The 27199-nt window shown below is 39.3% G+C and overlaps 1 protein-coding gene across 1 annotated transcript; it reads left to right on the top strand.

The window, feature by feature from the left end:
* LOC139742316 (mesenchyme-specific cell surface glycoprotein-like) lies at window positions 1-18104 on the top strand. The gene is made up of 13 exons (XM_071652893.1): window positions 1-202; window positions 6318-6536; window positions 7070-7210; window positions 7793-8032; window positions 9350-9521; window positions 10132-10276; window positions 11500-11614; window positions 12798-12998; window positions 13667-13729; window positions 14355-14620; window positions 15231-15448; window positions 17248-17372; window positions 17979-18104. The coding sequence occupies exons 1-13, from the start codon at window positions 1-3 to the stop codon at window positions 18083-18085; spliced, it is 2214 nt and encodes a 737-aa protein (XP_071508994.1). The 3' UTR covers window positions 18086-18104.
* The last annotated feature ends 9095 nt before the right edge of the window (window positions 18105-27199 follow it).

The raw sequence follows: 27199 nt of genomic DNA, 5'->3' as shown, positions 1-27199 counted from the left end.
ATGGCGTTAATGTCGTCAATTCTGGCTCTATGCCTGGTCCTGGGCGTGAGTGATGCCACGATTTCTCTGAAGCCGATCTCGAGAGTCTACCTGCCCTCCGACTACGGCGGTCAAGGAGGAACGAAGTCGCTCTATCAGCTCAACAGCGGCTCCGCCCTGAAGACCGCCTACGATGTGGACAAGAAACTGGCCTACGTTGGAGGTAAGACGCAAAAATAAAGAATTAAGCAGTCTGGCCAAAGGGGACAGTTTTGCACCTTGGGAGTACGCAATAAATCCTGAATCTCGTCTGGGATTCACGGACTTAAAGTTTGAGACCCGTGGTGCTCCCCCAAAGAGCAAGCTTATGAATCGGTCTACATTATTTTTATTCATGGAATCAGCAAGCTTGTGAATGTCGAATTAATTTTTCATTTTAAGATTTACCGTCTATGCCTCGAGCCGAAAGACATTTGAGATAATTATAAAGTAAAACAATCGTCCATGAAACCAAGAGAAAGACTTGAATCTTTAGTTTGCAAAATCTCTTTGCTGGTTTTATGAGTTTTTGTTACTTTCGTATGATTTAAAGGAATCTTAGAACCAACGAGAAGCACACTTGATTCTCTTCAATAGAGGTTGTATGTATTCTTCTCTTAATAATGTTTGTTCATTTATGTTACCACATTGCTTTTGCAATAAAAGCGATAAGGAAGGAAATAATGATAATGATAAATAATTTCAAAGTAATCACATATGTGTCAGTTGGCTTATATTGTTTGATCGTTAGATATGTAGGAGGTATAATAGGACAGCAGCATTGATATAAAAACAAAATTATTTAGCAGGTTTAGGAGCAGAAATCATAGAGTACCAAAAACATACATTCTGTTGGATTGGAAAATGCCAGCTGATGGAGTTGGCGTCAATTGACTCGTGATCTGTGTCTTATCAAACATTATTTTGCTGAAAATATTCATTCAAAATGGAATAATGGGAAACGGGGTTAGAAAAACCGAGCCGATAAAATCATCTCATACCAGACCACCCGTTCACATTTTGATTCACTAAACAGCTAAACAACGCCAAAACGTTAGCAAGGGCATTGGCAGAAATATGCCTTTATCCGTTGTTCTTTTATAGTTTTTTGATTTTTGTTTTTTTGGTGGGGCGGTTGCATGTTTTTAATGTTCTTATAACATTTTGACTTTTTATTCTTGCTAAAGCAATGACAGAACACAATTGATCGGATAAATGGGTCCATTGGATACTTTACGGGCGTTTCCTCTTATGACTATACATCCCTACTTTCTATCCTAAAGACGGAAGTCCAATTGCGTTTTCCTCTAAGATGACTATTATAGCCCATCCTTCCTCCGTCACAAACTGCTGAGTAATACACCCACCTCCCAAGGTTGACGGCGTCGTATAATGCATGGTAGACAACAACTAGAACAAGAACACCCACATAAGACAGTCTCTCTCTGTCGTCACACGACGGGAATATCAATGTAGCAATGCCTTGATCGTGTCGTAATTGCATTGGTCCCACCCCACTCCTTCTTTAAAGCCACGTGATCAAAGCCATCTGTGCATTTACACAATTGGGTTCGCAGTTTGTAAGTTTTGCAGTCGAAAAAAATGTTTTGTTATCTGTTAATTTGCGGATTCAAACGTGGTTCCAATAATCAATCACACTACTGCATTTTTAAGGAATGAGAGTAGACCACATGTGATAATGCGCAGCATATCTGAGGCTAATATCAAATGAGATTAAAAAAAAGGGGGGGGGGATAATTTTCTCAATACAGGGAAAGTCACATTCAACCATCTCCAGCCGCAACAGTCTGACAGTATGCGTCAGATGCCAATGAATTTGCTGTAGCACAACAAGGATGGACCATTGTCATTTGACTGGTTATAGACATACATCCCGACCCAGATTCCCATACATGATTCAGAACGCAGGGAACCGCAACAACTTTCCACACCCTTCAGTCTTTAACTCGTTTAGCTCCATTCCCAGCTGCTGCTCACTTACGTGCAATGTCAATAGCATGTTCAGGTGATGGTTCTGAAAAGGTTAACCATCCCTTCCTACGTGAGGGTTAACTTGCTGGCTTATCATTTTAGATGAGACAGGTGTAATAGATACGTTGAACATTGTTCAGGAACTCCAGCGCCATAGCAGAGGGTCGAATCGAGGACCTTCATTATACTAAATGGAGTAAATTGGATAGACCTCAACTCTCCCTCCAATCTCAAGAATGCGTAATTTTACGTGGACATATTGGTATATACCCCCTCTCTCTCGCCCCCTCTCTCTATCTTTGTCACTACGTATGTATGTATGTATGTATGTATGTATGTATATATGTATGTATGTGCATGTATATGTGTATGTATGTATGTATGTATGTGTATGTATGTTTGTATGTATGTATGTATGTATAATGTATGTATGTATGTATCTATGTATGTATCTATCTCTCTATCCATCTATTTATTTATTTGTCTATCTATCTATCTATCTATCTATCTATCTATCTATATATCAATCAATTTATCTATTTATTTATTCATCTATCTATCTATCTATACACAATCCGTCCGTCTATCTATACTATCCATCCATCTACCTATCTATCTATCTATCCATCCATATACCTATCTATCTATCTATCTATCTATCCATCCATCTACCTATCTATCTATCCATCCATCTATCTATCTATCTATCTATCTATCTATCTATTATGTCTATATATCTATCCATTCATCCATCCATATATCCATAAATTATTATATCTATTTATCTATCTGTTTATCTATCTATATTTCTCTTTTCTCACCCCTCTCCTTCTTTGTGCCTATCCCTCTCTGTCTCTCGTGACTGCATCATGAAGGTATCGTCTGGTATAAAAGCTCCACAGGAATAAACCTTATCAGACTTAATAGGGTGTCCAATTTGCGACTGTCTCGCTAAGACTTAGCGAGTGAGTACAAAATAGGAAAACTATGTTGACGTGATTTTCGACTTTTATTTCAAGAGATAGATAGAGAGGTTTAAAGAGGGAGAGGTCCCTTTACAGTGGCCAGAAACAGCACGGGACATTAATATTGCCGAGAGCAGTGCCTGTCAGACGATTAATCGTCAGTGATGATAATCGGGATGGATTATAGACTGGGAGGGATCTGCCTCTCATACGAAAAGAGCAAGGGAAGAGCGGATGTGTGTCATGCGGAGTTACGAGTCCTAGGACACCTTAAAGAGGGTATGGGGGAGTTGGATGGGGAGGGTTGGATTTTGGTCTGAGAAATGTTACAGCCGTGCATGACAAGATTGAGCGCAAAAGATATGTTTCTAAGATACGTCAAAATATTGTAAACCGTTGTAAATATGAAGAACAATACCGGAAGAATCAATTGCGAAAGGTATGCGACCCACTAGGCTCCCTATGAGATGCTGGAATTCCGGTAAACTTTAAACACGGCTTATCAGGTTTCCCCTTGGCCAATAGATTTAAGTGGTTATCTTGCGAGTTATCCCGACCCTGTCTCTAAGGCACATGTATCACGCGTAATAACACTAGGACTTTATGAAAGTGATATAGAGATGGGGTAAAGAGGTAAGACAATGATGTGGGCTGACCTTGTTACAAGGCATCACGCTTAAGAGGGATCCTCTTTCTCATGTGCATTCATTCACCTGCGTGTTTTTATCAGATTTTCGAACATCTTTTTGTCATTCATATTTCCATTGCATTGAAAAAAGTTTGCACGATACTTTCTTCAGAGATCTACGGTGTCAGTCCTTCAACGGAAAGAATTTATCCATTCATATTAATGAATTCAGTTGGCGATGTAGGTATTATAATGTGCACGCGTGATGTAAACACAATATTGAGGCGGATGACCCATTCTCAATAGGCCACGATGGCTGATGGCTCTACTTTCCCGGACAAATCACAGCACTTTGTAGTTCACGCAGCAGTCACTAGACTGTGACCGAGGTTAGCGATTAAGAAACAATAATTACTCATTTCCAGGAGATTATCCGCTACGAGCTTCGATCTTTATGACGATACACGACAATGACACAACAGAGCTTCTCGGAAGCTCTGGGCAGTATTATACAGTGCATACAAATTTGCTTTCATAATAATCAGATAATATGTTATTCTTTATGTTTCTTCATAATGTCCAAGTTTCAAATTGATTATTCGTCCGACATGGCACACACACACACACACACACACACACACACACACACACACTCTCTCTCTCTCTCCTTTCGTCTCCATCTACAAAGTACTGCATCTTTTGTTGTTTCTTTGTTGGTGATTTTCTTGTTTTAACCCACCTTCTTCATATGCGTATCACCTTGAGAGATATACCCCCCCCCCTTTAAAATGCTGGAATGATGCTCTTACGGAGCGTACGATCCGCGTAGGTTAGGCGTTGTTGAGAATGGTGTAAGGAGATTGCCACTGCTCTTGCTATAACTTGATTGTGTAGACGTTGAATGTTTGAATGTTTTCATCAAGCAATCATTCATTCTTTGAAAGTCATCCAACGGGATCTTTAAACAGTGGGGGTGGGAGCTGGTGACATCACCAACTCAAAGTATTTGCAGAATCATGCGGTTTTGACTAATGTTACCATTGCCGCAATACAAAAAAAAAGAAGAAGAATGGATTCCAGACTTTCAAACTGTACTATTTCATGTCATATTTCACCAAATATTCTCACTTTCATTCGTTTTATTTCACTACTGTCAGCTATTTCGCTGGAGAAGGGTGTGGCATCGAGGGGTGCAAGGGAGAACCTCCCAGACTAGAAGCGCGTTTTGTTTTTACTTCTCGTCCCTCTCTTTCTGTTTCTTATTCTCGTTGATAAGGCGAATAACTTATACCCCTTTTAACATATTAAATGGCATAACAGTTATAATCTTGTAAGGTGATAAAATCATCAAGATTATAAAAGTTCTATAACTCTCTACCGTATTTGGGCGATCTTGGTTGTGCTATTTGTCTGACTTCTCATCACAGTCAATTAAAGAATGAAGTGGCGTTACACTTTAAGGTTAGAATACTGCGCGTGGCAAAGGAATGAATACGGAGGGGTGCAGCAGTAGTGCCTTATTCTATAGTTGCCGACGTCTTTTTATTCACGTGGAGCCAGACTTAGCCGACCCATCCTATTTACGGCTCTGCATTGATGAACAATTTCCCGTTCGCTTCTTGGTCTCGTGCAGTTTGTACGTCACCATTTCCTTCGCCTTTCTTCATCTTCCTATTTAGCAAAGATCGGCTGGTGCCAGCTTTGCAGGGAAGGGTAAACGTGACCGAATTTCGCCTAAGCCTTTTTTAAATTTAAGGACACATTAACTTCAGTTTAGCATTCATAATGGTATGTGAAGGAATGTGTAAAAAGTAAATTAATGTACTCTCAAATTTGCTATTGAGGAAAGATAAATTAATGTCATATCGGGTATCTATTATTTGTGATCAAGCCCTTTGTCCAAAGCTCAGAACGTTTCCTGTTTCCGCCACCTTTCTTTAAGGGTATCCTTTTTGTGATGAGATCAGAATACCTATGGCATGCGCTGGAAGAGAGATGTAACTGAACTACTTTTGGGCGAGTCGAAATCTATGAGATCATAGCCACGTGCTGACAGATCCCCACTATAACTATACTGGCCAACGTTTCATATACCATTATGGCAATAGTCGTAAGTTACCATAATAGCCATTGCGATGGGGGGCGGCTGTCATGTTCGCAGATGTCAATCTATTGCCTTGCTGCTGCTGTGGTAACTACAAGCGTTGCAGGTCTCTATGGTTGCAATATATTTCATGAAACAATGTTTCCAATTATAAATAGAAAATGAGGATTGTTATTGACAGCGCGCACAAATAGGTTGTCCTTGGCAATGGATGAGCTAATTTGGTGGCGAGCTGGCATGTGCTCGTTGTCACTAAGCACCAAAGGAGTAGTGTTGCTTCGGTCTGAAGAAAAAAAGTCGTGTTATATGAACCTCGTAGTGTAAACGTTGAAACAACAACAACAAAAAACCCAAACAAACAAACAAACAAACAAACAAACAAACAAACAAGCAAACAAAAAACATCCAATCAACCAACCAAATAAACAAGTTTACAGTTGTGTAATAACGTTAATTGTTCGGATTTATCAGATTTTCAAGATTTTAATCACCGTGCTAATGGACGTGCCAAAAAGAACCGATAAGCATAAGTCTGTAGGTGTGATGTATTGAGTTTCTTCGAGATTACTGACGGTGTGCTATATTTTTGTATATTTCCAAATGCTTTCAGGCAGGAAGTTCCTTCACCTTGTCGACTTTTCCGAAGTTGTCCAGCCGAAAATCGTCGACAAGGTTCCCGCGGAGAGACCGGTAGCTGATATTGCCGAATGTGGCGATTTGGTGGCTTATCTCCAGCCTGGCACCCAGAAGACGGAGCCGGGCATGCTCAAGATCTTCGAGAAGTACAACCCTGCAACCAAAGTCTTCAAAGAACTATGCAGCGTTCAAGGTTAGTATAGAGACGAAATACAAAAACCAGAACAACCAAAAAGAGCCCGTAGTATTTTATCAACTGTGCATCGATCGAAGAGTTTTGGTTGAACATGCAGCACAAACCGGGTGACTATTAACATACTTAGTTCGTAGTGTAACTCAATGCTTAATTGTATGAAAGCAACAAAGATTTTCATTGTTTACGTCACCTTTTTCCAGTCAAGATATGAATCCTCGAGTAGATTGAGTTACAATTAGCTCCTTTCCCTCCTTCTGTTCTTGAAATAATGTATGCAGTATACAACACGAAAAATACGCATACGCATACTTCTAAACCTTTATAGTCATGCTGATCCACACAAGGGTCAACCATTCAAAAGTCTTCGTTTTCACATCTCCCATGCCTATGTATATCGGATTTCTCCATGTTAAATGAAGGAGCAAATCATTAAACCAACTTATTGCTGATGTTTTCTAACAATGAAGAAATATTTGGTGACTTTTTTCGTTGTTGACCTAAAATGCATGGATCTCGTTCCGTCCCCAAAGTCGGTGCCATGCCGATCGCTGTCCGATTTGCACAGGGCTGCAGTCTCATCATTGTCGCCAACAAGGGTTCGATGGGCGCGAACTCGAACACGCAGGCGTGGGAGAACCCGGAGGGAACGGTGACTACTATACGACTGGCAGGTGAGTTATCAGGACGCGGGTATCGTGTTGGAAGCGAAGAAGCTCACCTGTAGGGCTGCTAGCGTGTGTCCGGACGTAAATATTTGTTTGGAAATCATGATTCTTGACAAGTTTTACCATCGCCCTTGAAATCGACTGTTTGAGATGAAGGTTATACTTTTGCTTCACTAGTATCTATTTCGATGACATAAAAATCTTTATTTATCAGAATGATATAGCTATAATGAAGACCTACTTGTAATCGACTAAAATTTCCTTGAAATCATACGGTCAATATAATGGTTTTGTTTCTCATTTTATTCCGTATTGATTTTCTTCAACCTCCTTACTCTATAGTTCTCATGTAATCCTCAAGTAAAAGCCCTCAAATGTTGTTAAACTAGTCTTTTACGTATTGGGGTGTCCACCCAAGGTTATCAGTTTCATAACAGGAATGGTTTAAAGGATGATAGTATCAGTCTGTCAGTAAAGTAGAACGCCAGTTGAAAGGCAACATTTGGAATTACTCTTTATAGAGTCACCACTCATTCTGCGATTATTATTCAAGTCTACACCCGTTACTCCCCCTCTTTTTGGACGCAGGCTCTGTGTCTAATGCCCCGAATCAGCAGATCGTGAACACCACGTTCGGTGTGCAGACCACTCCCGGGTTCCCGCCCTTCCCTCCGCAGGAGCCGCCAGTCAACCCCACCCCGGGCACTGGAGCAGGTGGGGCAGGAGGAGCCGGTGGAGCCGGTGGAGCTGGTGGAGCAGGTGGAGCAGGCGGGGCCGGTGGCGCCGGCGGCGCTGGAGGTGCGGGTGGTGCAGGTGGCGCCGGAACCGGTAAGAAATCAACACAAAACGCAAGCACGTGGTGTGTACCTCGACGAAAGCTTTGTGGTCCTCTCAACGCTCAAACAATCATTAATTTGGTTATAATGTGTGATGCAATCTTGCAACACTACACTGTAAAAACATCGGTGTTAGATTTAACACCACGGGTGTTAAATCTAACACCGATCAAACTTCAATAGAGGACCACACCCACAGGTGTTAAAAATGCACTGTGATGGTGTTGAAAAGTGTTCACCTGACACTTCGTGGTGTTAATTTGACACTGTACCTGGTGTTATTTTGACACTGTACTGGTGTTAATTCAAAAAATGACACCACATGGTGTTGATTTGATATTTGTTGGTGTTAATATCAATGGTTTAACACCCGTCCAGCTTCAATAAGAGACCACACCAGCTGGTGTCACTTTGGTGTAAATTTATTTTCACATTTTTTCAAAAATCTAGTATTTCAATGTAAAATTCTTGATCGTCTTGTTTAAATTAAAAATCAACAAGAAGTGCAGTTACTAAGAAACTCTTCAAAAAAACAGTTTAAAATTTGGAAATGACACCCGGAGGTGTTAATTTAACACCATAAATGAGCACCGAAAATTTAACACCAGCTCGGTGTTCACTATCTAACACCGGACTTTTTGCAGTGTATGATGAAGTATAAAAGTAGCGATGTGATACATCGTTGATTTGTCTTCATCTACCTCTGTCATGTCATCTGTCTATGTACTCGATCGCTGTGAAGTTGCCAATATAGTCGTATATATTCTAGTGCAATATAGGTTGAGTACATCTCACGTCGTAGATTCGTCTCTATGTTAAAACACATCTGATGTAGAAATGGATTGAGGTATGTGTATAATACCTGACTTCTCAGTGGTCACCATAGTGAATAATATTACGAATACAACTACTCCAGTAATAAATTCTATTATGTCCGCATTCTCACATTTTCTTGTTAGAGTGGCTGGAGAAAGATATAGGAAAAATAAACTAAAGTAAACCATTCTTCTTTACATTTCAGCAGGCCTTTTTTTTGTTGCGATGATAACCACCGTATCTAAATCTGAGTTGATGTGATCTTTCATTATTAGTTTTTTGTTATTTTCATGTATCCCTCCCGCATGTTTGTGAAAAATAACAAATTGCAAGAAAAAACATAATCATTATGAGATACATAATGATACCTATTTTTGGTGCATTATGAATGTCTTAAAACGTTACTAAGTCATTTATTTGAGACATTATCATCTGTAAAATCCAATCATTGTGATAAAAAAAAAGACTTTTATCCCTCTCTTTTGGCGTTAAGGTGGACAGGGAGGATTTGGTGGTACTGGCGGATTCGGCGGCACCGGTGGATTCGGAAACAACCCCGAGTACCCCATGCTCCCGACCACTCCTCTTCCCGGCACAGTCTGCACCGGCACAAACACACTGAGCTTCGTCGTCAACGAGGTCAACTTCACACAATTCAACGCAGTGTACGTGGGCTTTGCTCCTATAGGCAGTCTCGCATGCAAATGTTGGCTTGATTCACTGTGTGGGGTGGGGGAGCTGGGGTTGGTAGGATTTTGAAGGCATACAATAAGTCTTCTATGTCGTGTATGTGGTATACACTATTCACCCGGACTGTAAGGAACATTGAGTCATGAAGCATTTAACTACGATGCTTTGATTCCATTTTCAATATCTTCAGTAGCACATTCTAGTTTAATTTGACTGGTAATTGGTATTATATGACGTAGTGAAAGACAGGTTCACTAATAACCTCTGTCTCTGCTTGCGAACGGAAACAAAATGCATTTGTGAATAGGTCTTTCATAATAGTTGTGATCAAGTCGTATGCTGTATGTATGAAAGCAGGCTGTAGAAAGTGAGAACCCACTGCTTCATAGAATTCAGACAACTTACTGGAGCACGAGACTAAGTTTTATATTTCATTGGAGTTGCTGGTTTGTTTAGCCTAACTCGAGTAATGTTTTTTTTCTTGAAAGGGACTCTCTTGTCCAAGTTTGTGTATGCAACATGAACATATAACACACACGTGCTTCCCCTCGAACACTTTACGAATTGTTTTTGTCTAATTCACAGAGCCCAGAGGTATATTTCACGCCATGTTCGCCAGCCGTACACGGGCCAGATGGGCGACCCCGGACCACACACCTTCTCACGCAGTCTCGAGCCCAAACACATTACCCTCGACCAACGGGAGCAGACAGCGTTCATCAGTTTGCAGGTAAATTCCCTCTCAGTGGCCCCTTAAAAACATAACAAACAATATTTCATTTAAAGCACAACTGGCTTTGAAAATCAGGTTTGTCATAAAGATAATTACCACCACCATCATCAAAAGCTATTTCAACAACCTGTTGTAGTGTAAAGCATAGATGACTCTAATTAAAAGTATCTTTGTATTATCCTGGAAAAATGTTGTAGTTTTTAATTAATCAGTTACCTGCATCAACTGTTAGACTCAAACATTAATCAAATAACTTTGTTCAATTTTACTTTGTGTTACATGTATGCATGGAAAAGAAATGCAGAAATATAATCAATAAAATCAAAGCCATCTTCTCAGTACTTCAACATCTTATGAAGACAGCCCTCATATTCATAATTGCAAAGTAATATAGTGATGATCCATACACCTTAATACATTCATGTCTTGTAAAAGAAAGGAAATGGAACGAACAATTCGCAAAACAGTTTCACTGTTCTAATTTGCAAAGCACATTAAAAAGAATGACGTCATAGCTACAGAAATTTCCCATTGGCTTAAAGTCGAAATGTTCTAGAATCACTGATCATGTCATTACTATAGCACGTATTATGACCCTGTTGGCTCAATCAAGGGACTATGATCAAGATGAATTGTAATGGAAAGTAATGGCGATGAACCAAATGCGAATTAAATGATTAAATACTCTCCCTTTAACTAAAGTAAGGAAAAAAAAAGGGTTTCAGAGAAGATAATGTTTGTACGACTTGAGAAACAACGACATCAACAACTCATCTATTTTGCATAAAGTAATTGCCATGGGTATTACTATCGGGTAAAAACATATTCATGAACATTGAAGGTTTCATAATATTCTTGATGCAATCGCTTTTGGAATAGAATCGCTGTATTGTCTGTTTACTGTATAGATCAATGACTACTTTTCACTGTAGCCAAAGTAGACGATCATAATATATGCGTCCGTGGAAATGTTGCCCTTTCTTTACAGCATACGGTGCTCCTGCGTACCAAGAAAAGCATTTTCAAGTCACACAACAGCATGGATAGTATGCAACTGAATCTGCGTGCAGTGACACATGGAACATATACCCGATTTTCACTCTGTGCCATAAAAAAAACCCCAAAACATCTTTTATACACTGCCAGTGCCTTTTCAAAATGGTGGATCCAAGGGAGTCAGTTCTTTATTTCCTCTTCTTACCGATGTCATTATTTTCTAGGAAAACAACGCGGTCGCGGCCATCGACCTCACAACGAACCAGGTCATCGACATCTACCCAATGGGGGTCAAGAGGTGGGAGAACCTGCAGATGGATGCCAGCCCCGGAGACGGAGGTACGTTGGTTTGTCTTTTAATGACTTTTAGTCAGTGTTATTCCTTTTTTTTCAGGTGATGTCCCTTATTCGGAAGGTTTTGAAATTCCGAAACTGAAATCAGGTACATAAACAAAATATTGAATTGAATTGAATGAATTGAATTGAATAGAATTGAATTGAACTTAATTGAATTTAATTGCATTGAATTGAGTTGAATTGAATTGAACTGAATTGAAATAATTCGAAAAAGGGAAAAGAAAAAAGTGAGTACTAACGAGCCTTCGGAGTTATAAGAACCTTGAAGTCGTTTTCGGAAACACTAACCTCAGGAATAACAAGCCGTCGGAATAATTTTACTAGCGAAATCTCCTTTTTTCGCCTGTTTTAGCAAATATCTAAACTAGTGATTATGATAGATATGGTAATGGTGATATGCTAAATGGAGACAAAACAGGAAAAAAACCAAGCAAACAAATAAGTACGAACTACAGCTACAGTAGATCTCAGTGCAATATGTTCAATGGCAATGTTTAACAAAAATGTCCATTCTGGAAAAAAAAATAAACAAACTCCGAAAACAGCCTAGACTCACTCAAACCACTGTTTAAAGACACAAGTAGTTTTTTCATAGGCAGATTGTTTGCCAATAATTCAGCTTTAATGGCAGAGGTAAAATCATACCCACTCGTGATTTCAGTTGGTACTGCTGACCGTGGGTGCAGTTGTAATGTATAAAAAGTTTGAATGAAAAAAGAAAAACAGGTAAACGCCATTTACAAAGTTCCTATCAAAAAGGAAAACAAAAATGCAATGATACTACATTCGTTACATAACAAGCTTTAGAATAAATTCAATCATGTTTAACAATACTGTTTGAACTATCACCTGATTTAATTTTAATTCGTTTGTTTCTTTCTGCGCATTTAATCTCAATTGTCTCAATTTGGTGGTAGAAGGCTTCACGGTGCACCACGTATTCATTCTGGAGTATGTGAGTGGCCCTGAAAAGGACGTACCCAATCCCGACGTTTCGGGAAGCATGTTTTCGCCGTTCTCAAAAGAATGTTTAGCATATCACCATTACCATATCCCCAATTGTCTCAAGTTGATAGCGAGGACATACCATTTCTTGCATCTTAAAATCTGTAGCTCATACTGTTTATCATGATTACCTCCTATGTCGTTACACCCTACCGTGCAGGCCCCAAACTTGCCACCTATGACGTCAACAGTTTCCCCATGCCCGACGCCATCGAGACTTACACCGACGCCAATGGAGACATGTACGTCGTGACGGCAAATGAGGGCGCTGTACCCATGATGATTGAGTGTCCACCTAGCGCTTGCCCCGGCGGTGCCGATTTTGAGGAGACGGAACTTGGGGAGGAATTCGCTGTCGATGGTAAGACACACAAGCAAGACACACACGCGATTATACACACAATTTCCCACCTCCGACTTCCCTACAACAACCTCATTCTACATGGTATCGGTACAAATTTTGTAACACCCATGACTTAAAGAAAAATTAAGCACACCGTCACCAACTGCATGCACCTGTTTAGTGATGGAATAATCATTAAGTCATATTAACACGAGGCTCTTATACTTTGCGTAAGTTGAACAAAATCCATAGTAGCTGTGCTTGTCACTTGCCAGCATGCGATATTCTTTATTTGAATTTCATTCAATATCAGTCTCATTTTTCACGATGAAACTAACATTAACGAAAGTAAGCAGCTGCATTTTTCTTACTTGTGCTGCTTAATCACATTCTTTTTTAACATACAATAAAATATTTCATACAAATCATACCATGTAAAAGTGACATAAGATTCTGCATTTATTTCATAATACAGAAAAGTTATCCTGATCAACTTAATCAAACAAATCAATATCTGCTTCATTGCACAAACCGCCGCACTTGTATGTGTACATACATACGCATAATCAATACATACACAAACATAAATGATTACGCCCAAAATAACGTTTGGACAAAGTCCAATATGAGTTAATGATATCTGATCGATCAAGCCACATTCATGTGTCTTCTTTTCCCCACTGCAGAACTGATGACGCAGAACGTCCCTCAAGAGACTCGTGCAGACATGCTGCTGGAAGAGAGGCTAGGTGAGTATGATCACGTGACAGTCACGTGATTTGCGCTTTGTCTCTTTAACTGCCACCTTATGGGCACATTGTCCTATCATTATCATCATTGTTAATCAATGTCACTTTTCAGTTACGCCGTGACAGCGACGCACTTATTACCGTATGTTAATGTCACCTCATGGAATGCGAATCAAATGATTATTTTTTTAATTTTAACTCTTCGTGCGCCTCCATAGTCTCGAAACCTTGAAATACAATATCATTGTAAATATTACAACCAAAAGATACACATCAAGGGAAGGAGCGAGAAGAACGTACACCAATTTCTCTGGCCTTACTATTTCCCTGAATTAGTTTCATTCTCACATACCAAAAACCATATCCAATCACTTTCGAATGACAAAGTCAGTTGGTTAATGGACATAACCTTGCAACATTAGCTCTTAACTTTTATAAGTTAATTTCAAGAAGAAGAATACCAATGTACTTCCCGGAAAACTTCCTGAGACATGGCTGTGGAGCAGTTTTCTGTAACACATCCTATAATGTCCATTCCTTAATGCAATGTCTGTGCTTAGATGAGATTACTCCTGCTTATCTAGCCCATGGTGCTAAATAATTATGTCTGACTTCCTTTTTTCAGCTATGTCGCGTTTCAGTTTGGTCGACGGTAACACCCCTAACGACCCGGAAATGTTCGATCAGGTGTTCATGTTTGGCGGCCGTGGCATTTCCGCTTACAAGGTTGACCCCATGAACAACACCATGACCTTGGCCTGGGACAGCGCAGACATTATCGAGAAAGAGATCCTTAAATTTTTCCCCAAGGTCTTCAATGGCAAAGCCATGGCTGGCAACCCGAGGAGGGCAGGGCCCAAGAGCACTATGGACAAACTATCTGGAGAGAGGGTAAGTCACTAGTACTTTGCAGAGACGCAAGGGGGGACTAGATGATGGAGATAATGCGAGTTTGCAGTGGTAGTATTGCGATGATGATGATAATGATGATGATGTTGATGATGATGATGAGGAGGAGGAGGAGGAGGAGGAGGATAATGGTGGTGGTGGTGGCGTTGATTATGATGATGATGACGATGATAATGATAATGATGATGATGATGCTCATAATGCTGCTGCTGCTTATGGTGATAATGGTGATGATGATGTTGATTATGATGATGCTAATATTGATGCTGCTACTGATGGTGATGATGGTGATAATGATGATGGTAATAATGATGGTGATGGTGATGATGGTGATGATGGTAATGATGACCATGATGATTATGATGATGCTCATAATGATTCTGTTGCTGATGGTGATGGTGGTGACGATATATATCGTCATGATATGATGATGGTGGTGATGATGACAATGAAACTGCTGTTGATGATAATAATGGTGATGATGGCGACAATTATGACGATGATGCTGATAATTATGATTGTTGTCCGAGTTGCTACTTTTGCTTAGATTACCATCATTTTCTAATAATTTTTCTCGTGTACCTCTAACCAGGGACCCGAATGCGAGTCGCTCGCCGTCGGTGACGTGCAAGGAAGAAAACTCATTTTCGTCGGCATCGACGGCGTCAGCGCTCTCGCCATATTCTCCGTCGCCCCTGGCAACAGCACGCCCGTCTACGAGTCCATCTACCGTGACGGTTACATCGACGGCACATTCCAGGCCCTTTACAACCGGAGGGAGACCGGCGACCTCTCACCCGAATCTCTTACGTAAGTTTGCTGCAGTTCCTTCTGATGCATGTTAATCAGTGTTACCAAATAACGACTAATATTGCCAATGATAGTGAGTAATTTACTCTAGGACGTTTAGGTTTTCCGCGTGCCAATTATGTTATTATTATTCATTGACAACACAGTGGCATAGAGCATATCACAAGTCATTGTGCAAATTCATTCGCCTCAATTGGTTCTTGCGTGTGAAAGGTATGTTGTAATAAACTACGACAGGAGTAGAGCATGTTAATCGACTTGTCTTGCTTACACTCCAATATCATGAACCTGCTGTAAGCTGTCTATAAGCTTCCGAATGAAGAGTGTTTTCAGTGTTTTGTATAAAAGTCAAAGGCCATCAATCAGCATTCTCCGAGAATGTTCATAATATTGATCAAGGGCCATTGCACGCACAGGGTGATTGTTGGGGGTTTTTTTTACGTTTTTTAACGATAATCTGTGAAATTTTGCGGTTCATGTGATGTCATAATATGGTCGCTGTTAATTGGACCCAACATCTTGTTACAGGCGTTGTTTTGCAAATCCTGACTCATGCTTTCCCTCGATCTCAGTGTGGCGGCCATTTTGGACCAGCTGAGCAGAGTGCTATTTTAGTGCAATGATCTCTGGCTGACTTCCATGACTTGAATGTCAGAAATAACCCACTAACACCACCAAATATCCCTCGTCTGTCAAATCGAGCCAGAATTATCAAGCTCTTCCTGTTTGTTGCTGTAGTCCAACAGCCTATTATGGTTATCGGTCAAACCAAAATGGGCCCAGTTTCAAAAAGCTTTTCGTGAAATGATTACGCACGACTTTACGAACGACTTAAATATGACAAGCGAACTGTGTTTCCTAATCATTGTGTATTTCAATAGCTAAAGTCGAAATTTGCAGATGATAATGATTATTCTTGCATTTTAACGCACTTTTTCAGTTGAGAGTGTATTTCTGCCCCAATGTAGATGAAATATTGACATACAGTCATACTTTGTTAAAATGTAAGGGAAAAAAATGGGAACACATATTGGCACTTCATATTTCAGTCGTTTGTAAAGTCATGCGTAACATTACGAACAGGTTTATGAAACAGAGCCAAGGTTTTATTGCTATGAGCTGATATCTATTAAATATTGATGTCATTTCATTAATTGCTCAATACTAGCATAAATGAAATCTATGGTAAACCATGACCGTAAAAGACAGGAAATATCTTATAAAACTAAATTATATTATATGAAACCAAATTATATTATATATCTTACATACATACCTTATATAACGCTTTCCTTAAGTAAGAATTACGGTAAGAAAACGATCATGAAATAGCTCAGAGAGTCATAATTAGACATTTAATGTGGTCGTTGAAAGAGATTATCAATTTTGTCTGGTTGTATTCTTTCATCATTTCGTTATTATTGTTGGAAGTGCAAGAGACGTTAACATTACGTTAAGGCCTGTTATCACAACGAAAGAAATACTCCAGCTTTGATAGTCAGAAGCATACCCGTGGCAATGCGCTTTGCGCGAGGTCACAATGAAAATCACTCCGTCTCATGCTCGTCGTTAAACCTCCCAAAATTGCCTTCCCAAAGTGCCATCGGTACTGTGCGTAAAAAAAAAAAAAAAAAAAAAAAAAAAAACAATGGCCGAGATAAAAGATGTGAGGGTGTTCAAGGGCATTCTGGCCATCTTTCACATGATTGTCATTCAAGCTGTATTGAATATTTTCAGCCTTTGACAATTTCATTGTATTTGCTCATATTATCCATCCCACTTTTTTATTATTATTTCAGATTCATCCCTCCTGAAAAGTCGTCCAGCCGGAAGCCGATGCTTCTCGTCACGGGACGCACCAGCGGGACGATCGCCATGTACGAGGTCATCGATGTGCCCTACTGGATGTTGCTCAAAACTCTTGGTAAGGAATGGTAGACAAGTATCTCGTAGCATCGAATCCATGGAAGTGATAGGGAAGATGAGGAACGCTCATTGATAATCCAAGTGGCCACAAAGTTGATTGTTTTCAATTTGAATATAGCATATATAAGTCAAGCCATTAGATTTGGGGAACAAGAGAACATATACAGAATGTCCTGTCCACTTGCTTTTTTGTTTTGTTGTGTTTTTGTTTTTGTTTTTATGGCGGGGGGTTTGTAAGACATACCTTTTAAGTTTTAATGATTAAGTTATTGCTGTTTATGTTTATAATAATACATTATGATGAATATATACGTGCATCTAGAGTGTGGGAGAGACAGGCAGACTAACAAAACAGACAGACAGACAAAGAGATTTGTTGAGATGAAATGTAAAATGAATAACAACGAAGTAGATACTTTTTTGATAAAAGCTGAAAGCAAGCAAGCAAACAAACAAACTCGAGCACCTTTTATTATAAAGAGAACAGAATCAGCAAGAATACTAATAATCTCTAGCAGCAGACACTGTCTTTCAATCAAGATGTAAAGATTCAAGATGCAAATGATTACGTAATTTCCTCTTTCATCTTCATTCACGCCTTCAGGAACCAAGGAAGGTCACGGTGCCGCCACATCGATTTCGTCATCCTCCTTCAGTGTTCTTTCCGCACTATTGATGGGTCTTCTTGCCGTGTTCTACAACAGGTCATAGGTCATAGCATGACGTCACGAACACTCACGCTAAACCAACAGTCTTTCTATTCGTTTTATTCGCTACCATCTTTCATTAGCGATTCTGTACATTATTTTCTTTTCCTTTGGTTTGTAAATGTTTCCCGGCCTCCCTCAACTTGAGACTGTGTCTGAAAAACTATAGCAGATTCATTCTCAGTATCATGAGAGTGATCGAAGTATCTATGATGGCACAGACAATTACCAAATATATAATTTTCTCTAATATTTTAGTGTTTTATATGTTTCAAATTTTACATCTACCACAAGAAAAGTTAGAAATAGACCCTACAAATGACTGATTGTACTTCACGTTGAAACTCGTATGCTCATATACCCAAAAATTAGATATGATTACATTCTGATCCAAAAAGGCTTTCCTAAGACTTCTGGCCAAGTCATACAGTATTCTGTAAGAATTCTGTAAAGAACAAAGAAGTAAGAAACCCAGGGTTTTCTTAAAACGAATAAGAGATCTACGGTATCTGCTGATGTAATCCTACACTTTATATTACTGAATGATTTGCGACTATTATACTTAATGTATAAATTAAAGAAGAATGAAAAAGAGATGTGCAATGTATTAGGTACCCTTGTGTATAGACAATGGAGAATTAAAACAATTGTTTACTTAACGGTGCCAGATTCTTCGCAACTTTTATATTACAGTATTCATCGCATAATCGGGACAGGTTGGGAGTAGCAAACACGGCCCCTTTAAGCGAGGTGCCCGATTTCGCGATGAGTACTCACCATACACTAACGGCATACGACATGTACATGTAGTGCAAACACACACACACACACACACACACACACACATGCATACTGACGTACTGTACATGTACATGAATACACAACACGCTACCCATCGGTGCGACCCTCCAGCTCTCCCTGCATTCTCGCAATGATGTAGAGTAATCGCAACCGGGTTCGATTCTTCTGTCAAACACGCGTGTACACGTAATCAATGTCAGCTCATAGTCTAGATTCATAAAACGTTACGTATTCGCACATACATTGAACCCTTCTCATCTTTCACGCTCTCCCTCCCACTCTCTCCCCCATTTCACTGAATACGTAACTGTTCATAGCCCTCATTTCAATCACGTAACTTTTGCCCAGTCACAACTGAGGAAGATTGTGACGTACACACAGATCACAGTGTACAGCTGTATTGAAAGTTGAAACCAAAGACAGTAGATACACTTGTAACAAGATACGAAGGCGCGCGATAACAATGGACTTTGCCCTCAGAGTGTATGACTGAGATTAAACAACGCACACAACCTGGGCTGTATGAGCGAGGCATGTTTTTTATTGGATGTGAGTCGAGTAGGAATTGTAAGCGAGCACATGGCTTTGCTTATGTAGGGGAGAAGAATGTTCGCGAAGGCATGTGCTTTGCAATGGCATGGATACTTATACACGGCGCTTTCGTGGCTATGCATGTACATGTACTGGATGGACGGAGGTCAAAACACACCAATCCGAAGCTTGCTTTGTAAGTTTGTTGTAAACGACAACTGATACGGAATCTTTGAAATATTGTTGTGGTATTTTGGTAGGTTTTTTGTGTAAAATATTAACAAAATCAAAGATCGCTTGAAGAAAAATTGTCCCGTTTATCAGAGGTCCCCGCCCGATTATCCAGTGAAAATAACGTGCGTTGGAAATGTTTCTGGGAAGCGTATATCATTTAAGCGAGGATCCCGATTATCAGATGCCCGATTATGCGATGAATACTGTACTAGTGTGTAAAGAGCTCGTCAGGAGTTGATGGAATGAAAAAAAAAGAAGAGAAGAATGAATTGGTGTGCCTGTGAAGTGTTTTCCATTGGGGCTTATACTCATGTGTGCGTTCACTCGAGATTTGTTAAAAACTGTAATAAAAAAACTGTCGATGATACATCTGTTTTTAATGCAGATCGCTTAATGGTCACTTTCTCTGATTGTCATGAAAATAAAATAAACAGTCAAAGTTGCAACCAGAGAAAAACTACAGTGTCAAAACAAGAATAACCATAGCAACGATTACAACAGCTGCGATGTCAGCTTAATTATAATCATGCGATTACTACTTTAAGACATCCCCCGCTGTCACGAGATGGGACTGGCCGGCTTTGTCACGTGACTTGCAAAGTCCTCCCCGTAGAGAAGCGAGGGTGGGTCTGATATGGAAGGACATCTTAATCCAGAGGCGTATTCGATTAGGTTACTAATCCCCTCGGCAACTTTAAATCTGGGGTAACCCGTGGCAACGAAACTGCATTAAACGTCAATAGCTTTTTCTATCTATCTATCTATCTATCTATTTTTTTAAAGAGAGCTCCTGTGAGGGTTGAAAAGTACAGCGGCAATGCCGACCACAAGAGTTCGAACGGATATACAGGGTAGCTGTTGGGTTGAAGTTAGCTACTGGTCTTGTCTGCTGACTTATTTGTTGAGAAGCTTCACATTCAATTGGAGAAATTGTGTGCTTCTTGTCTGAAAAAAAAAAGACAAATACATGAATACATAATAAGTAGAGCGACAATAATAATGACTGGATTGAATTAGCATTTACTTCCACTTTCTCTCTGGAAAAATAATGCCGTAATAGAAACACAATGAAGTTTAGAATACAAAGATTTGCACATAATTCTGTTATTAACAAGACAAGTAAAGACTCCTTAGTATTGAAAAAAAGCATTTAACACCTAAAAGATGACGTTGAATCTAGCATGACATGAGTCGGGGGAAAGAAACAGAAAATAAATTCTGACTAAATTTAGTGGGAGAAACCTACTGAAATGCTAACAAACTTGTTCAGAAAAGTTTCCTCGGAAGAGAGAAAAAATGAAAGGAAACTAAGAAAAACATCAAAGTAGAACACAGAAATATGAAAATGCATGTACATTATAGGAGCATATGTGCATGAATATAATACACACATAGACGATACGGCGCAGATAATACATACATTCAGCTGAAATTTCATGTATGCAAAAGACTCTGAGAAACGACAACGACACTATAACAAAACTCCCACCTATAACCGACATGATTGTGTGCATACACTCATTCAATGGGTCACTTTTGTCCGCATATTGTGGAGATGGGAAGAATGGTGATGATGGCACTTATGTATAAGGCGATGAGAACGAAAGCGATGTCAATGATCATGGTATTGATGATAAGGAGGATGCTGCTGCTGATGATGATGATGTTAATGATTACGATTATGAAAATGTTGGTATTGGTGATGATTGTGACATCGGTTCTGATGGTAACTTGATTCTAGTTAACGGGATTTTATAATGAACTTGTCTGAATTTGGTGCTGATAATTAATGAAGATGCTAACAGTGATGATGATAATGATGATAATGATGATGATGATAATAATGATGTACTAGTAATTGTGATTATGTTGACATTGGTAGTGATGGTAACTCTTGTGATTTTTGGTAATGTTGTTTTGTGGGATTTTCTTTTAAAATAAAAGAGGCTGTTGCTAATGGTATAGTTAAGGTGAGTGTTTGTAGATGTTGGGCAATGATGATGGTGATTATGATGGTGGTGATGATAATGATGATGATGAAAATAAAGATTGAGAAAGTTGACGAACGTCGGTGATGAGGAAACAAGTACAGAAAGTAATAATCGTTATGGATGTGGTAGTAGAAATGATGGAGAATGTGGGCAACAGTCATAAGAAAATGCGCAGTAAAAATTTGAGTTGCCAGTGCTACACAACATGCTAAAAATTCAATCGCACATCAACTTTTTTTTTTTATCGGCGACACTGAAAACTATTCCACCAAGCATTCTTCATCGTACAGAATATTTCCTGGGATGACATTTTCCTGTATTGAGTGAATTGAGTGGTTGCTGATTCCACCTTACTCTGTTCAGATCAGTCCGATGCGCAATCGTGCAAACCGTGCAATTCTTGAAGAGATACATATTCATGATGGTCACGGCTTCTACGTCACACTGCCACTGATCTGGGAAATGTCCAAATAAGGCATCACAAACCTTGAATCCCTGTATGTACTGTAGAAATACCAACAAGAACGAACAAACATGAATATAATTGCTTACGTGTACGATTCCTCCACGGAACGAAATCAACAATGCTGTGGGAAACTTATTGTTAGTAAAGAATGAAATGCCCTCAAAGAAAATATCATAATTCATTCGTTCATATCCGGCAGTAAATGTATTTTCGTAAGTACATGAATAGAATTGTTTATATTCAAAATAACAATAATATTATCCAAGTTGAGAAACGGTCTTTAAAATAAGACTCGAACCGATAGCGAGCTAGCAAGATTGCCTGCGGGAGAGGGTTAGTCATATCCCCGAGGTAATTGGCTCTTCCCCTTCTCCGCGAGAGGGGCTGGGGTGGGCTTGACGTCAAAGACGCTTCTCGTAGCCAGGGGAAGATCGAGGGAGGGACCACGTCTTCCTTTTCAAGATTAATCTTACACTGCTACTTGACATCCAGAAATGAGATAGTGAGAGGACAGGAGGAAATACGGAGGGGGGGGGGGGGGGGACTGAAGGTAGGGAAGAGAGCCTGCGACACGATGTGATTAAAGTCCGATTTGCAATCTCTTCAACGACAAACCCATACGCTTCAGGTGCATGGGGGCAGAGCGCTCTCTCAATTTAAAATAAGATAGGTCATTGGGCACGTCGAGGAGTGCTTGCGTCTGATCGAATCCGGTCGGAAGCCAATCGCAAGACGTTGAACTGTTGGCATTCATCGGGATAATTCTGTTTCTCCGACCGACTTACCCGATGCGTTGATCGGAATTTGATGTGACACCTCCCTCTCCCTATTAAGCCCCCGTTTCACCCAAACATGACATTGACACCCGTTTTTTAAACCGCACCAACGAATATCCAAGTCTTTAAGCTTTCATGTAATATAATCCCAACACCTCTCTTAACCCATTGCTTACGGGAACCTGGTACACTATGTTCCCATGGCGTCAACTCATTTACGGGAACCTGGTAAACTATATGTTCCCAAACTGCAGACAAGAGCGTCTGCATTCGTGACCTCAATTCATGTTTATTTGTGTTATTAATGCTGACCAGAAAAATGGATTTGTTCGAAAGATTAGACTTTCTTCTATATCTGTTTATTGTCTGTATCAGAACAAGAAGTATTTTTTTTTCTAGTTTCCCTGTTTCCAATGTTACAGTAGCAGTGCGTTTGTTTTGCTGTAAAACTCGTGTGAAGACCTAAGTAGTCATCGAAGATAATCTCACTAGATTTTGACTTTCGCTGACTCCAGTCCGATATCCGGGCAGTGTATAACACAATAGTTTGCGAGCCCATCCTAGCGCACACTTCATTCACATCTCACGTCCGATTGATATTTTTCATTGTTCGATAACGTAGATATGCAGATGACTACGTAAAATAAGAGTCATGTACTGCTCACACAGGCGGATTTTAATACCAAGCTGTCCGTCTATTGTCGACGGACAAAAACGAATCTCGTTTGGAGGCCTTTGAAGAATCTCGGAGAATTACAGGAGGAAAGGTTAAGAAAGCTGAGTAATTAAACCATCACAATTAACATCTTTGTCAGTTGTCTCTGACGTTCGTGCAAGCCATCGCTCGAGCAACACGTATTACTTTCGTTTTTCATATACATGTATATAGCCCTAACAACGGTCTGAACAAGATGTCATCTAAGCCAATCAAAAAGAAAAGACAACAACATCAACAAATGACAAACGACCAACACGAAACACCTGGGGCCTGTTGCATAAAACTTTTTACAATAGAATATCTCTGATAAGCACTGAAAAACTCAGGTATGGATGATTCTGCTGTTGACTTTCACAAAGGGAAAGCTCTGATAAAAATACTCCGACTTTTCTCAGGTAACAAATTTCATGCAACAGGTCTCTGATGCTCGATGTGAATGATGAGTAACCCAGCTCAAAATGTACAACAGCATTCCGTCTTATGTATTTATGATTGTAATTTACGCATAAACTGATCGGCTTTTCATAGAAAACAATATTCTTAAAATAGGTGATTTGTATTCAATAAACTAAAGAATTTTGATATATAACTTGAATAATTGTTGTAAAACACTTTCCGGCAATGTAGGGGTCATCACAAAACAGTCTATGTAAAGAATCATTTTCATCCATAATTCTATCGCAGAATGCACATTACCAGAACACTTGGAGATTTTGTTGAGGGCGATGCTAACTTTCATTAACAACACGAAAAGAAAACGAGAATGGAGTACGACAGATCATCATCTAATCTTATCGTCGCATATTACAAGGCATTGAACAAGTCACCCTTAAGTCAGCATCACTGTTGCTGCAGCCCCCCGGGGACGGCTCGTGTAATGGTGGCTTCCTGCCCCTCTCCGCCCCGAGGCGGTAAGTGGGTCAGGAGTAAGGCTAGGGCAGCATCAAGATACAAGAACGTATAAAACCGGTAGAGAAGTCTGATGAAAATATTCGCATCACCTTGTTGACTGTTCGCTTAGGTGCTTTGACTAACGCAGGTGCAATATGTTTTTACATCTAGTGTTTACGTTTGAGAAAGAAAGAAAGAAGAAAAAAACAATGACCGGTAGATTACAGGACACTGTCTATTTTCAACGTCGTTACTCAATCAACTTCTGTTCAGCCAGGATAAAATTGATGATTTGTGATTAATGCCCCAATGCGGCTTAACTGATTGGCTGTTCAGGGCTTTTAACACTTTTTAAATCCATCAGAAAGTAAAGAACGTGAGTCAATCCAGTTGTTCTGCATTTTTCTAAATTAAAAATTGTTACAAGGCATATTATACCATATGTTCAGAGGCCGTTGTCCAAGTCAAGCGGTTTGCTCATTGATAACGATCTCCTCCACCTGTCAAGATCTGTAATGATATCTATGTATTATTTCACATGGTTATATATTTGTAATGGGAAATTTTGTTTATATTTTCATGACTTGTGAATTATGTTCGATATTGTTATACTTATTTTTTTGTTATGTACAAGTGGAGAAATAAAACTTTCTAAAATTGAAACTGAAACTGAGGAAAATTCATCCCACTATGTAACAGGTCTTCGACGTTAAAGGTATAGTCATGATAAAGCTAAGTATTATTTGTTTCAAACAGATGAATATAACATTTCTGTGGACTCGATCAGTTTGTTTACATGCCTAGGGTTGGGACATCTACAAGAAAGTCGCTTTATTTTATTTTTCCGAATAGTAAATCACTTACTTGTTTATACTCGTGTTGCAAGGCATAAACAACATGGAATTATAATATCTACTTTAAACTCACTGAACTAGTTTTACTGTGATATGCTTAAGTTTGTCAGGAAGAAGGAGTACATTTTTTTTTCAATCTACTGAAAGTGACTGAAAATAATTTTCGATTATCTGAATATCGAAACATATCTTGAAACATTTTGCCTTGTTCGCAACTGATGTCTTCTTTTAAATGATCCCAAGAGAATAGTAAGGAATTTTGATCATTTCGTGAAATAGGAAATTTTCGTAAACTTCATTGCTTCTTCATCCATTCATTCATTCATTGGGGTGGCCTACTTTAACAATAAGATTGACGTTTATGATTCAGAGCGGTACACAAGCGGATATCATCATTTTGGAAAGAGCGTGCTCTAATATGACTTTGATTCAATTCGATTACTATGACTGAAACCTCTTTTCTCGCAACCTCCTAGTCGCCTGCTATTGTTTTCCCAAGGAAAAGTAGTCTTCCTTTCCATGTCATTATCAGTCCAAACAAACCTCGTCGCTAGGCAACGGATCCTTCCGGTGACATTTGCAGGAGAAAGGATGCATGCCGGGAGAGGACATGGAAAAACCTCACCAGGGCGGCACGATCGGCAGAATTGGTTAAGGGCCATGCTAGTTTGTGTATAAGGGACTACCATGTCAGTAAGTTGCGTTATTAAAAGGTTGAGATTGCATGCAGAGATCTATCAGTGCATGTTGATTGACTTGTCATGCTTATTGTGTTTCCTTATTTCAGAAGGGACTTTACTTCTAAGCTTTCAGTAAATATGACTACATTTTACAACATGAAATTCATTAGCTGTATAGAAGGAGACAAAATGTACTGAGGTACAGAAATTACAAACAATAACTCAAAACAAAAATATATAGACTTAAGTTGATCTTGCATTAAAAGGGAACATAGATACCAGTAATGATAGCTATAGAAAGTGCAGATGTAATTTTAAGCATAGAAAATAGCTTGAAGGAATGGCAGGCCTTATTAAGATGTACAATGACGTACAAGAGGGCTGTGTGATTCATTAAAGCCGCTTAAAGTTTTATATTGTAGTAAGGTGCATTGATGCTAGTGCGTCCATGTGCTGGTTGTAGGATGCACTCGTCAATGCTCGTGCATACGCAATGTTTACACCGGTACATGCATACTTAATCCGTTTCCATTGAATTGATAAATGGATAGTAAGAACATGCAGTGATAGTAATTTGCTGAAGAAAAAAAAAAACTACAAAGACAATTGTCATGGTAAGCACGAAGATGATTTAGTAGGCTAGTAGTGTCGGCAACACTCAAAGAGAATAATTACAGCGGCGATAAAATAGTATGTAAGAATAACAATAAAGAGAATGATAATAAGTGCCATCTTCCTAAAGTAATATAACCTTATACGGTATGTCAGAATGACATCTAGCCATTTCAGAGTATCTCAGCACGTTCTCATCTAAGCCTAGAAATCACTTAGCATCGTCACGTTGTGTACTGACCATCATGGTGTATCTACGTAAGATATGAAATACAGTTTGTGTATATTTCATACAAGGAACTTCGAAAACGAGACCCAAGTGAGCAAGAATGTATATTCTCAACATAAGTATGAAATTCACCATTAAGAATATTCAAAATCGACGGTAATCATGTAATAGCATCATCAGAATTTTAAACAAACACAAAACAAGACAAAAGAACACAGAATACGACAAGTTTGGTGATGAAAAACATCAACAAAGAAAAAAAAAACGAAACGGGCGGCCCCGCGAATTTGACACATTTTTTTTTTTAATTACATACATACATACATAAATACATT

This window comes from Diadema antillarum, unplaced genomic scaffold (genome assembly GCF_040938485.1).
Source record: "Diadema antillarum isolate AM-2024a unplaced genomic scaffold, OU_Dant_1.0 seq00000995_RagTag, whole genome shotgun sequence".
Taxonomy (NCBI): Eukaryota; Metazoa; Echinodermata; class Echinoidea; order Diadematoida; family Diadematidae; genus Diadema; species Diadema antillarum.
This window is presented reverse-complemented; position numbering and strand designations above follow the sequence as displayed.